Source organism: Dermochelys coriacea, chromosome 3 (assembly GCF_009764565.3).
Source record: "Dermochelys coriacea isolate rDerCor1 chromosome 3, rDerCor1.pri.v4, whole genome shotgun sequence".
NCBI lineage: Eukaryota > Metazoa > Chordata > Testudines > Dermochelyidae > Dermochelys > Dermochelys coriacea.
Window position 1 is genome coordinate 90541957 of NC_050070.1, and position 14792 is coordinate 90556748.

A 14792-nucleotide genomic window follows, 5' to 3' on the forward strand; every position below is an offset into this window, starting at 1 on the left:
TCAGGGATTTGTATTCCAGTTGCATGAGATGTCATCTTATTGCCACTTATTAGAAATCCTGACTTGGCCCTCAAGAGACTTCCATGCTAGTCTCCCTATATTCATTTTATCAAATTCTGCTTCTGTGTGAATGGCATTCAGTTCAAGAGAGCCCTCAGACTGGATTATCCATGGCATTGAGATAGATGTGTAAGCAAGCTGTCACAGCATCTGCCCACACCGTCTGGTTTGAAAATGTTTTTGTGAACATCAACTTCATTCACAAATCTTGTAAAAGAAAATTAGGAAAAAATTGTAAATCAAAAAATTTCTATTTGGCCCCTCCAGAAAATCTTTCAACAAACAATAAGAATACACCTAGTTCCGCCCAACGCTTCTCGCCACATAGAAAGCCAGACTAAGGGCATGTCTACACTACAAAATTAAGTCAACTTAAGATAGGTTGATCTACAACCACTGCAGTAATTAAATCAGCTCTTCGTGTCTGCGCTATGCTTGTCTATCATCGGTACGTGTCCTCACCTGGAGGGCTTATGCTGACTTAAGTGGGGCATTGTGGGGGGCTTAGGCTGTCAAAGACAGCAACAGGCGAAGTAAGCAATGCAGTGTGTATGAGGATGCTGCATTGATCTAACTATATTGACCTAAGCACTACGCCTCTCACGGAGGTGGAGTTATTTGGTTGGTGTAGCGGGCAAGTTAAATCAGTGGGAGGAACATTGTAGCATAGACACATACACAGGTCAACATAAGCTTCTGTATGTCAACCTAACTCTGTAGCATAGACCAGGCCTAAGGCTTTATCTAACCAAGAAAATAGCACCAGAATTAATTTTAAGCTAAACTTGGTTTAAACTGAAATTAGTGTCCATTCAGGGGTTTGCATAAGTAGAACTAAATAGGTTTAAAATAACACCTTCAGTTAAATCAGTGCAACTTTCTTGTATAGTCAAAACCTAAGAGCTTGTCTACACATGGAGTTATTAACTCCATGTATGGACAGTCTTATTCAAGAATAAGATTGTCCACACATGGAATTAAATTAGGAACAGTGAATCAGGAATAATTTCATGTATAGAAAACCCCTAATCAAGCCAACAACTTCCTTTACTAAGATGCTTAATAGGTACTAGATTATTTAGTTAATACCAGTGACTTCCTTCTTCGTAAAAGCATAGAAATGGAGAGATTTATTTTAGTATCAAAGAAGAAAAATCTAAGTGGATAATCTGATAAAAATTCCAAATACATAAAATCTATTCTGTTTAATATGTGTTTGCTTTCCCATTAATGACTTCTGTTTGTCTTTCTCCTTCAACAGTTTGAAGCAGCTTGGGCTTTGACAAATATCGCATCTGGAACTTTTCTACACACCAAAGTAGTAATTGAGACTGGAGCTGTTCCAGTTTTTATTAAGTTGCTTAATTCAGAACATGAAGATGTACAGGAGCAGGTACATATTTGTGGGTTTTTTATAATTTCTAAATAACTTTCCTTTTTCTGTTTACTCTGTGTATGGTTAAAGTTTTGAGTGGTAGAATTTGTGTATTAGTTTATTATGACTACAAAAATAAGGCTCCTCACTGTGTGCTCCTTTTTTCCATCTCACAAATGTCTGCCTTTTTTCTGTGCTGCCCCTTATGCTTCCTCTTCGCCAGCCTACCTCTTTAATCTCTTAGTGTTTCCCCCTAAAAACTCATTTTCCGTTGTGATGTTTGCAAGAAGCGAGGGGATCTAGGGCATAGCAACAGAGAAAATAAAATAACTTCACCACTAAGATATCCATATACTTTCTTGAGTTACCATATGGTCTTGTTGTTTCCCTTATTTTTCCTCTTAATTTCTTTCCTCTGCCCCACGGTGTATCTTGCTGAACTTAGGGTGTGGCATTTCAGAGCAGGGACTGTCATTTATTTGTTTATAAAATGCCTATCTCATTTTGGAGTGACTGAAAAATGATAGGCAATAATAGTTCCTGATCTAACAAATCCTTTATAATGACTCTCTATTTTAAATAGCTGTTTGCAATTGAGTTGCTTAGCCAAATGAAACTTTATCCTTAATTGCATATAGAGAGAGAGAGCCTTGCAAATTCGCTGATATCCATTTTATGCCACGGATGCGGATATCTGCGGACCATTTTTATAGATCGCGGATTGGATGCGGATATAAAATTTTTATCATTGCAGAGAAAATGCAGATATCTTTTTTGGTGGAAACATATTCACATTATAAAATAACATTCATTACAGATATAATTATTTGAGTTTTTTGTACAAATATATGGCCTTTATAAAGCTTGGCTAAAAGGCTAGCAAGCCCTTTCTTGGGTAGGATGTAACTTATCAAGTATACAAGTTTGATTTGTGAAAGCTCCACAATGAGAGGATTTTCTTTTCTGGAATGTTCAGGTAATTATAATCATGAGCTGTTTTGACTCCATCACAGGAATTTGTCATGGGAGAATACATAATGTATAGTCTACACTAAAATTATTTTAGATAAACTTTTATTGTGTTTATATTAGCTTACTTTAGCACTTTGCTTTCTAAAGGCAGTGTGGGCTCTTGGTAATATTGCTGGTGACAACGCAGAATGCAGAGACTTTGTCTTAAACTGTGGAATACTCCCACCACTCTTGGAGTAAGTATTTAAGCTAATGTTGTAAATAAAACATACAGTTCTACAGAATGGGAACCATAAACTACAGGTTATTGCGTTTAAAAAAAAACTATACATAAGCTTTTATACTTTTTTATAGGAAATATTTGAATGTAGATTGTCATTTTTGCTTTACTAGCTCTTAGACCAGGGGTAGGCAACCTATGGCACGCATGCCAAAGGCGGCACATGAACTGATTTTTCTGTGACACTCTCAGTGCCCGGGTCCTGGCCACAGGTCCGGGGGGCTCTGCATTTTAATTTAATTTTTAAATGAAGCTTTTTAAACATTTTTAAAACCTTATTTACTTTACATACAATAATAGTTTCGTTATTATAGGCTTATAGAAAGAGACCTTCTAAAAACGTTAAAATTTATTACTGGCACGCAAAACCTTTAATTAGAGTGAATAAATGAAGACCCGGCACACCGCTTCTGAAAGGTTGCTGACCCCTGTCTTAGACCAATAACACCAAAAATAAAAAAAACTATATCTGTTCTAACACTTGGAATATCTGGGCTTAATTTGTTTGGGTTTTGTAAGTGATTTACGGGTGGCATGGTATGGTATTGCCACTCTTATTTCTGCGCTGCCGCTGTCAGAGTGCTGCTTTCTGAGCTGGGAGCCTCGCCAACAGCCGCCGCTCTCTGGCTGCCCATCTCTGAAGGCACTGCAGAAATAAGGGTAGCAATACTGCAACCCTTACCCGTCCTCCCCTCTCCTCCCCCCCCAAAAAAAATCTTACAACCCCTGTGCAACTCCCTTTTGGGTCAGGACCCCCAATTTGAGAAATGCTGGTCTCGTCTGTGAAATCTATATAGTATGGGGTAAAAGCACACAAGACCAGATTTCACAGTCCATGACACATTTTTCATGGTCGTGAATTTGGTAGGGCCCTACATGTAACTCCTTAAATATTATCCATACATAAATCTTGTGATTATGATGACTGGTGAGCTACTGCCTCTCAGTAGAGACATCATATGCCACCCTTAAGTTCTTACTATGAATATATGCAACATAGGAGGCATATATATATTCCCTGTAAAACTGGGCACCAAGTTGGCACCAAGGGGTTCCTGGGTTACAGAGAGATTCAGGAATAGCTGTTTGTGCTTTAAATTTGTACGCTACTTTGGTCCAAATAAACTTTCAAGTGTAGAGGAGCTGTAAGGATTTTTTAAAAAAAAAATAACCTCAGCACTTTACAAACAACTTCAAAATGTCAAACACGGAACAATGTGTCTATCCATTCCTTCCCAGTTTTTGCAGCCCAAATATTGCAGCGTTGTTTACCATTTTCAAACTTAAATGCTTAAAAAGTAAATTTAGATTTAAAAAATTCTTCTAGTAACATAGCCAGCAATCTTTTTAAAAATAGCTTAGCCTGAATGTGTTCCTTTAAATGAAAATACCAGTGTTAATAAGGAAGGTTCCCACTTGCTGTTCCTGGCTCCTCCTTTTACCAGCTGCTATATTGCATTACAAGAAACTCAATTAATTACTTTCCTAATATTTTTCATGTAAGCAGTTGCTGTACTTGCCACTGCAATGTTATGTGATTGTGAATGAGGGGAGAGGTAGCTATACAATAGTGTAAGGGAAAGTGTCTCTTGTGAACCACGTAATCAATTAAAGTGGTCTGTGCCATGAGAATATTTCAGAACAGGCAAAAAATCAGTGTTTGCAAGAGGAAAGGAATTAAACTAGTGCAGGGAGGTAGGAATTATTTTTAGACTTCTGACAGTATTAAGAATCCTAGGAAAACAAGGGAATTTGGTAATGAATGTAATGTGATATTTGTTCTCTTGTGTGGCAGATTGTTATCAAATTCAAATAGACTTACAACAACTAGAAATGCAGTCTGGGCTCTCTCAAACCTCTGTAGAGGCAAGAATCCACCTCCAGACTTTAGTAAGGTATGTAAGGAATCAAAATATTTCACTTTTAAGGAACTTACGAATAGTGAAGGGGCACTATCCTTGTAATGGGGTGTTCTCATACAGAGAAGAATCTTCTTGTAGTCAACCCAGTCAGTCTCCGAGATAAAGAATTTTTTGTTATGAGAGGACATGTTTGCTGTAGATCCATAGGATCTGTTCTCCTCATTCTGAGGTAAATTAAATAAACCAATAAATAGTCACCATTTTGTGTGACACAACAGAAAACGTAGATGTTACCATATTATATGCAGAGCTTTGTGTGTTTCTGCTGACCTTAATGCTAGTGCGAAGAATATTGATTCATTCAGTATCTGAAAACCAAACCGAATCCAGTGTGTCTAAATAAACTATGTTAATCTTTTATGATACTTTCTATAAACAAGAGAATAAACTATTAAAGTAGTTGAAAAGTGTCACTTAACTTTTCATCAGCTTGGTCTGCAATATCTTGCTAGGAAACAAGGTTCTTGTATTTTGCTATAGCTCTTCAGCAGAATAGTATTAATGTGGTGATGTTTTAACTTTGAAAAAGCAATTAATCTTTGTAACGGAAATATTTGTTTGTAAATCTGGAACATTTTTGTATCATTATCCTAAAGCTTTTAAATAGTTTATTTAATTGAAGTAAATCAGGGGTATTCTGGAAGAGGGGCGGGGAATGAGGTCAGGACTCCTGAATTTGTCTCATTTCTGCCATTGGCTTTTGTGACCTTGTGTAAGTAAATTGCTCAGCCTCTCTCAATTTTCCCTTCAGCAAAACTTTTCTCATAGAGTATGAGATTAAAATTAAAGTAGCAAATTAATACACATTCTTGTGGGGGGATGTTAACAAAATGGTGAGTAGTTTCCCCATCTTGCTACTCCAGTTTATAAACTGCTGCCTTCAATAAAAGCCCTTTCTGGTGGTGTGGAACAAGGATGCTCTTTGCTACTTACGTATTCCCTTCTCTGGGCAACTGCTACTCAGAGTAGTTCCTTTGCCTTTCACAGTAGCAGCACTAAAAGGAGATAGAGGAAGCAGAATTGTGTAGCAACTGTCGGCTGAAGAGAAAAGGACTCTTAATCCCTGCAAAGAACCCAGTAGTCCCAACATTGACCTTTGAGGGGAAAACTGAGGGGTGAGGTGGGGCTAATACTGGCTGCTTCATCAGACAAACTGCTATCCATGTAGAGGTGATAGGAAGAGGTTGGGTTCCAAGCTTTGCCCAGAGAGACTGCAAGTGAATGGGAATTGAGATTAGAAGGAATTTGCCTAGTTTGGCTCTGAAAAACGTGTGAGCCCTTTTTGTAAAGTGATTATAATAATATAATTCCTTCAAGTGGGTAGGCTGAAAAGCAAACCTTACTTGATAAATAAATTCTGAAACACATAATAAATCCTTTCCTTTTCATGTAAAGACTAGCATTACTGTGTGGTTGCAATGTCTTTGTAGCAGACTGTGTGATAAAGTAAAGGTAATTCCTTCAGGGTTCTGATTTGGGCTATCAATCATCCTTAGCCTCGACCATGAAACAATCCATTCTGAGACTGTAAGCCAACACTACTCACCATACAGTGCATGTAATTTAATTCACATTTTTCTATTAGCACATGAAAAAACAAATTTAAAACAAAAAATAGAGGAAACATCTAATCATGTATAATTTTTTTTTAACCTAGGTTGCTCCTTGCTTAAATGTTCTATCAAGACTGTTATTTAACAGTGACCCAGATGTATTAGCAGATGCTTGTTGGGCCCTCTCTTACCTTTCAGATGGACCCAATGATAAAATCCAAGCAGTTATTGATTCTGGAGTCTGTCGAAGATTGGTGGAACTTCTTATGTAAGTGCCTTTAGTCAGATCTCTATTTTAGGCTGTGGCCAACATGAACATGGCTCAAACTGTGGGCCTACAGTATTGATGGGCTGTCCTCCAGGGCAGTGGTTCTCAACCATGGGAATGCAGAGATCTTCCAGGGGGTACATCAACTCATCTAGATATTGTATTTGCCTAGTTTTAGAACAGGCTACATAAAAAGCACTGGCGAAGTCAGTACAAACTAAATTTTATACAGATAATGACTTGTTTATACTACTCTATATACTGTACATTGAAATACAAGTACAATATTTATATTCCAATTGATTTATTTTATAATTGTATAATAAACATGAGAAAGTAAGCTATTTTTTCAATAAGTGTGCTGTGACACTTTTGTCCAAGTAGTTTTTAAGGGAGGCTGAAACTTGGGGTATACAAGACAAATCAGACTCTTGAAAGGGGTACATTTAGTCTGGAAAGGTTGAGAACCACTATTCTAGGATTACTCCATTTTTTCAGTCCTCTCTTATGGTCCATGTAAAGTGCCTGTCCCTTTTGGCTGAGGAGGACTGTAAAGCGCTTCAATCTGAAGCCTTTCAGTGCTGCTTCTGGCTTGGTCAGCTCTTTGAATTTTTCCTAGGTTGCTAGTGAAAGATGCTTCATCCACAGCACTTCTAACCTGGAAAGCAAGGGATTGTGCTTGAGACGCAAACTGGCCTGAAAACTTCAGTTTTTGAGTTTTGTTGCATTTGTTTTCTTGCTGGTAATATTTAACTTAAGGGGTCCACTAGCAGAAACATAGACAGTTAATGGATGCATAAATCCCAGAAACAGTCTTGTGCTATTTTTCACATTTTCCGAGTTTACTAGGTGGAAATTTCATAGACTGCCAAGAGGAGAAGAAAAACACTCTGCACTTTGAGACTGCAGAATAGCAGAGTATGGATCTCTGAGCTGCTCAGTCAGCACTACTCCCTATGAATAGATGGCTAGGATAATTTTAGGGAGAGTGTTAGACATGGTTTTTGGTTTTTTTTGTTTTTTTTTTCTTGGTTGGTGAAGGACAGTTCAGTAGACTCTTGTCCTAATTGATAATTGTGGGGGTGTCTCCATGTTACTGATTTGTGAGAAAGGAAGGGAGTCTGCCTCCCAAAAAACTAGTTGAAGGAAGGAAAATATCTTCAGTTTCACTGCCTCTCTTTTTAGGCTGGATGGCCGCTTCAGGAATTTTGCTCACTGGATTACGTCATTCCCAAAGGCCCAGTTATTCTGTGAAATTCAGGCAGGGTGAAGTCATTCACGTCCTTGATTTGTAGACATAGCTTTCTCTGACAGACTATCACTGTTGCAACTTTCAAAGGGAAATCCTTCCTTTTAAAATAATCAACTGGGCTTAAGAGCTATGGGGGAGAATTTGGCCAAACAGTGGAAGATTGCAAGAGATGGCTTTCTGTTGCCATGGCCATAAGTTTAAATCCTATCAAACCTAAAACCCTCCAACTGTAGTTATTGTATAAAGTTTGGCAGCCTCAAGCAGTTTAACATTTGTACTGTCTCTAGGCATAATGATTACAAGGTGGTGTCTCCTGCATTAAGAGCAGTTGGAAATATTGTGACTGGTGATGATATTCAAACACAGGTAAGACCAACTTTTAACTTGAGAAATATAGCTAATTTGGAAAAGTATATAGAATATTTTTGGTGTCGGAATGAATTGTGCTATTTAGGAAACTGATTAAGGCTAGTTAAGTTAGTTGTATTCAAAGTTAGTTGTATTCACATATTTGTCTAGCAGCAGGTGTTCAGATACCACAGTGAAAGGGGCCATATAAGAATTTAGACACATTCTGTATTACCAGTCTGACAAGATGTTGTTAATTTTGGCCAATGACTTCTACGTGTATTGCTGTGAGTATAAGATTAAGGTCATTCCAGTTCTATGGGTAAAATACTGTATTACATTTTTGAATTTTACTCTTTTGTTCTTCCTAGATATTAACATAATACATTTTCAGTAATTATTAACAGGAGTCAACTATATAATAACCCACTTGGACAAAGTGTCTTTAGTAGCCATTCTAGTTGTTTTTTTAGACACATGCGGATTGATTCAAAACTTCCTCTCCATAAAAACTTCAGTCATACAGAAGTATCAAAGTGGACTGTAATTAATTATGGTTTCTACTTCAGTATGAACCTTATAAATCACAAGCAATAGATGAATGTTTTATATTAACCAACACTTATAGAATGGCTTTAGTTTCCAGTATGGGAACTGTACTCCATTCTTGTATTTATCGGTTGCAGTTAGGTGGTACATTAATTATTTGTCCATGAACCTGTGGTCCCACTTGTACAAGGTTTCCTAAAGATTAATCAAGTGATGACATTGAATTTGAGGCTGTGCAGATAAAGACAGTCCCTACTTTAAATAGCTAGTAAATAGCTTACTCTCTAAAAGACTTAGAGAAGAGGGGGTTGATTTAAATAGTTATGAGATTTTATTGGGCCTCACAGAAGTAAATTTTTAAAAGGGATTTAAATAGAATGGCACGGTCCTCTAATGCGCTGTGGATTAAGAGAGCATTGCATTTATAAAGGTAGCGTGGAAGAAGGCATGAAAAAGGGAGAGGTAATATAAAATGAAGTTTGGGATGTAGACTGCAGCAGAATTGTGCAGGCATTCGGTGGTTGTACAAAGTGTTTAAATTTTATACTGAGGACAAGAAAGAGCTGGTGGAGAGATTTGACATGAGGTCAGTAAACAGGCTAGCAAGAAATAAAATTTTGATTACTGCAGTTGTGGACTCACAAAAGGGGAACAGTATAGGTTTAGAGGATGCTAGAGTGTAGGAGATTACTGTAATCAAGACTGGAGATGTGTATGCCCTGGACAAAACTTTGAGCATTTGGAATAGAAAGGAAGGTTGATACTTTCTAAAATGTTGTCTAAAAAGTGTCGGGATTTTGTGATAGCCTGGATGTGTGAAAAGAAAGGGGAGGAGTCAAATGACTTAAGGTAAAGGCCTGAGAGACGGAGATATTGTCAAAAGTAGTAGAAGGAGGAAGAAAAGGGAGGCTTAGGAGAAAAAACAAACTGTCAATATTGAATTCATGGTACTGCATAGGTCAGGTGTGAAGAGTGATTCATCTCAAAAAGATATATTGGAATTGGAAAAGGTTCAGAAAAGGGCAACAAATAATTAGGGGTATAGAATGGCTTCTGTATTAGGAGAGATTAAGAGAGACTGGGACTTTTCAGCTTGGAAAAGAGGCGACTAAGGGGGATATGATAGAGGTCTATAAAATCATGAATGGTATAGAGAAAGTAAATAAGAAAGTGTTATTTACTCCTTCTCATAATACAGGGACAAAGGGCCACCAAATGAAATTAATAGGGAGCAGGTTTAAAACAAATACAAAGTATTTTTTCATACAAAGCACTGTCAACCTCTGGAACTCCTTGCCAGAGGATGTTGTAAAGGCCAGTACTATAACGGGGTTCAAAAGGGAGCTAGATAGATTCATGGAAGATAGGTCCATCAATAGCTATTAGCCAGGATGGGCAGGAATGGTGTCCCTAACCTCTCTTTGCCAGAAGCTGGGATTGGGTGACGGGACATGTATCACTTGATGATAACCTGTCTGTTCATTCCCTTTGGGGCACCTGCCATTAGCCACTGTCAGAGGATAGGATGCTGGGCTTGATGGACCTTTGGTCTGACCCAGTGTGGCCATTTGTAACGTTCTTATGATTTTTGAGTCGCCATCATATAGATATTGCATCTGTGGAGCACGTTCCTTCACCAAAGGATAAGTAAAAGAGAAGACCAAGCAGAGGGAAATGTGCACACAAGGCTGGAGGGAAAGATAAACTGCTAAAAGAGACTGAAGCAGCAGTTGGTGGCAGAAGGAGAATCAGGACTGGATAAGGCCACAAAAGTTGAGGAGAGTGGTTCTGTAGGAGTTTCATTTGCATAACTGAGTGCAGAATATAGCCCATAATAGTTAGTTTGTGCGATGAGCATTATTATGGGGGGGAAATGATCCCTCCATTATTTCTGCCCCCCCCTTTTTTTCTTTTTTTTTTTTTTTTTTTTGTCATTGGCACGTGCATTTATTTGGTTTTTGGATCTAGCTTCAGTAACTTTAGTGTAAAGTAGGCATACAGTTGCCCACCTTAGTATACAAATTGTTAAATAACTTGTTGTCCAGCTGCTCCTTTTCCCCCCTCCGTAACAGCTTTCCTATTTTGACCTAATCAACGGTACCTCTCCCCAAATCACCAAATTGTCTGTTTCTCTTTCTGTGTCACTATGCTGCCATTTAAACACCTTCATTTTGGAATGCAGTATTTGATAGATGTAAAGTATTAAAGTATATTCTTATAAAGCCTGTCTGTCTTTAATTCTGCTGTAAACTGTGAACTGTACCTTTTTATGTTGTACAGGCAGAAATTTTCAACTTTCAAATTATTTTAGGTAATTCTAAATTGCTCTGCATTACCCTGTCTCCTTCATTTGCTGAGTAGTCCTAAGGAATCCATTCGAAAAGAAGCATGCTGGACTGTTTCTAATATTACTGCAGGAAACAGAGCTCAGATTCAGGTAATGAAATGTTAGTAATATAACCATCTTCTTCTGAACTAGCACTTCGTGCTTTTCTCTTGGAAGGAAAAATGTAGATAACATATTTTACCCTTCCATTTTGATTTTTCATTCTAGTTGGAGTTTTATATTTGTTTTTCCCAGCCTTTGGGGTGCTTATTAGAAATTCTAATCTAAGTTTACAACTAATTATATAAAAATAAAACTATGTGAATATCTGCATTGTTTTTGTGTTAGAGACAGATTCCTGTTTTGACTTTTTAAAGGTACTGACAACTAGTTAATGATTATAAAGTGAATTGAAGATTTAAAATATGTAAAGTTCTAAGTTTTATTGTTTGCAAAGAATATTTATGTGCAAGTGCTTGCTTACAAAGTTTTAAATGACCGGTGCTTAAAAATGTTTATGGAGCTTTGCAAAAAAATATACAAAGTGTATATTACAGAATGGATTTGGAGTAGGGAAATCTTCTGGGGATGTACAGGATTTTTATATGCAACATTCAGAATTATATACTGGGTCTGTTGTTTCCAGTTATTGAAAAGCAAATTGAGTTGAAATGCTATTTCTATATTAAAAGGAAATGCTAAATTCAACAAACATGAAAGATACAAAGGATGCATAAAATATTTTTTCAACAGTATTAATACAACAGTTGCTGTTTTTCCCCAAGTTACTGTGTTACTCTCCATTAACATAATACATGAATTCTGTCAACTGAATACATGTTAAAATAGCTTGATGTGGCAGACAGTGCATTATAGGATGTAGATAATTCACTTCAGTGAGAGACTTAAATTTAACTTCTTTTAAATCAAAATTTTCTGTGGGAAGATGTCTATTTTGATATTTTATTTTTCTTTTTGGCACAATCAAAAACAGTTTTGTTGTTTCAAGTAGACTTGTGATTCAAAACAATATTTTTAATATAAACCTTATCGATTTGAAGTTTCTGGGGTTTTGTTGGTTTGTGAAGTGTTTCAATATTTTTACTTCCTGTTTTGATTTGATATGGAAATTAATTTCAAAACCTCAAAATTCCCCACAGGAAAAAAAATTCCATTTCCCAAGCAGCTTTAGTTCTTGCCATGAAAAAGTCTGGTAATTACAGATTTAAGATACTGCAATTTTAGTGTAACTTCAGAACCAGATTGGTGAACAGTATGCAGTGCAATCTTTACTAACTACCAAACCTGTGAAAGACTTGTTTTTCTTGTTTTGCACTGTGGTATCAACCTGGTATATATTTGCATGTTTTTAATCCCCCAGACATCTGGCCTAAGTGTTCAGATAGTATTATGACAATACACCATTTTAAATTGTCAAATTTTCACTTACAATTTACAGCCAACATTCCTTCAATGGCTTTCTGTAATTAGTTGGGTGGCCCTAATGTGTGGACTGAGTGTAGTTGTGCATATTTTTTAAATACCGGTATTCCACTTGTAGAAATGGCTTTTGAAGAGAACACGAGCCCTATGTGTCACAAAAGTTCTCCCAGTCTGGGTGAGGCTAAATGATTTTATTCAAAGTTTTAATTTCAAATCGAAATCCTAGATTTTCAGCAAATTTGTCAGGACTGTATCAGGATCTTAAATATGTTGACCCAATCTAAATATCCTTATTCAAAAGGTAATATTCTTTGTACTATAACTTTTGAGATTCTCATCATGAGGCAAATCTATAAGTAAAATATTCTTTAGAAAGATGCTTCGGGACCTTCCTGAATATAAACTAGTGTGCACTGGAATCTTCACAAGTTAATAGACAATTGCTGATTGGTGCACTCTTAAAGAATGAATAGCTTTAACATATAATTTCAACATAAACAAGAATTGGCTGACACATTCTACCGAATCATGGTATTCTCTGTTCTGCAAACATCTTTAATGTTTTTTCTCGCATTTATATTAACTTGGTTGTTTTTGTTACCATTTAAAGTCTATTGTATAATGTCACTGTTTCTTGTTTTAGGCTGTTATAGATGCAAATATTTTTCCAATATTGATTGACATTCTTCAGAAAGCTGAATTTCGCACCAGAAAAGAAGCAGCATGGGCCATCACTAATGCAACATCAGGAGGCACTCGAACAGAGAAGGTAGGAATTAGAAGTGGCACAGGAGGATTAGGATGTGAAATTCACGGTGTCACTGAAAATACACCAGGGATTGAGACAGTAGGAGGTACCAGTTATGTTCTCGACCTAAAGAGCAAATCTAGCCCATAGTGGGATTCTAGCAAATTCCACAACAAATTGTAAAAACAAAACGGTTTTTGGAACTAGTTGGTGTTTATACAGTGATTTTTTTTTTGTATTGCAACTTAGAAAATGGGTTGTATAAAGTATGTGTGAAGTTTTGGGGATCACCCAGACCAGTACAGGGCTCTGTCACCTCCTGCCTGTAACCTGGGGTGCCTTTATGCTGAGCAGCTTTGGTTCAGACCCCTGACACCAGTAGGCTGGCCACAAGCACAAGATCTTGCCCTGGCTTCCACCACCTAGTTATTCCTTGCAGGGTGACACTAACATCCCTTCCAGTCTCAAATCTCCCCAGATCTGTCTCAGAGTTCTTTGGTACCAGCCATTTGTACTTTTCCTCACTGCTTCATCAGTGACACCAATCCCCCAGACATACCTTACTTTAGTTCACACACTCAACATAGTTTACACACCGGACACCTGTTTGGGGTAAAAGTAAAAGAAAGGTTTACCTAATAGGAAAAAATTACAGTTTCAAGGATAAAATAGTAAGGAATAGGAAACATGTACAAGTTACACAGAAAGTAAACATAAAGATGCAACCTCAGGCTTTAGACTTGCAATTTAGATAGATTCCCTTTTCTAATACAAATTACCTGTTGCCTCTGAACTGTTTCCCAGTTTACCATCTACTCTTATCCCACGTTTCACGGACAGCACTTACCAAATGACTGTCCCTCAGTTTCTGGATATTCCTCAAACCCCTTCTTTTTTAAAAAGTGGTTTTTTTGGGCGGGGAGGGGAGGTTTGTTATGAGTTTGGGGATTTATGCAGATTGGGGAAGTTCTAGCTGGGATGTCTCATTGTCTTCCCCATTAAATCTAATGGCCCATCATTTGTCTTTTCTTGGGTTGTATAATGCTAGGTGCTTGGACCCAGTCTCCTCTGGTTGTGGAGGTAGCGTCTCCTTTCTTGACTGCCCACTGTGAAGTGAAGCTGAATGCTGCAGCATAAATTATTAACATAGTTTTATTTATACACAAATACAAAAAAAGTCTGTATATGTAATTCATAATGACTATAAAATTCAGAACATTACAAGCTTTCATAAAATACCTCACTCAATATACTTTTATAGCACAATAACATTGTATATAATCAGTTGATTGAACTGCTTATTCTTTGGGGTTCAACCCTCCACCCCCATTCTTCCCTTAATGTGTCTGGACCCTGATTGTCACAATATACAACTGAATTAGCAGCACAACTGAAATTGTGAAATTCACCCTTGTGAAAGCTCTGAAGTCAGTCTCTCTCCTCCACAAAGAGTTTTGCTAATGTCATATTGTCAAAGCAAAATTTGAGAAGTTTATGAACTGCAAGTGTGTCTAGGGTGAATTACAGCCACATGAAACTGGGTAATGCCTATTTGTTGGGAAAAATTAAAAAAAATATATTCTTGACTTCAAGTTCAGGCAATCATGTTACATAAAACTTAAGAATATTTTTAAATAAACATCTGACTACAGCTGCAAAATGTAGCTTAATCCTTTTGAATCTGTTCTGACTACTT

At 37.1% G+C, this 14792-nt stretch overlaps 1 protein-coding gene across 1 annotated transcript in view; it reads left to right on the plus strand.

Annotated features, from left to right (window-relative positions):
- The window catches only part of KPNA5 (karyopherin subunit alpha 5), a 28631-nt gene that overhangs the window by 6288 nt on the left and 7551 nt on the right, over window positions 1–14792 (plus strand). Inside the window, exons 6-13 of the mRNA XM_038398009.2 lie at window positions 1322–1453; window positions 2555–2643; window positions 4483–4582; window positions 6267–6430; window positions 7970–8048; window positions 10891–11016; window positions 12992–13117; window positions 14585–14586. Coding sequence (XP_038253937.1) covers window positions 1322–1453; window positions 2555–2643; window positions 4483–4582; window positions 6267–6430; window positions 7970–8048; window positions 10891–11016; window positions 12992–13117; window positions 14585–14586 — 818 coding nt within the window. The remainder of the gene's footprint in view (window positions 1–1321; window positions 1454–2554; window positions 2644–4482; window positions 4583–6266; window positions 6431–7969; window positions 8049–10890; window positions 11017–12991; window positions 13118–14584; window positions 14587–14792) is intronic.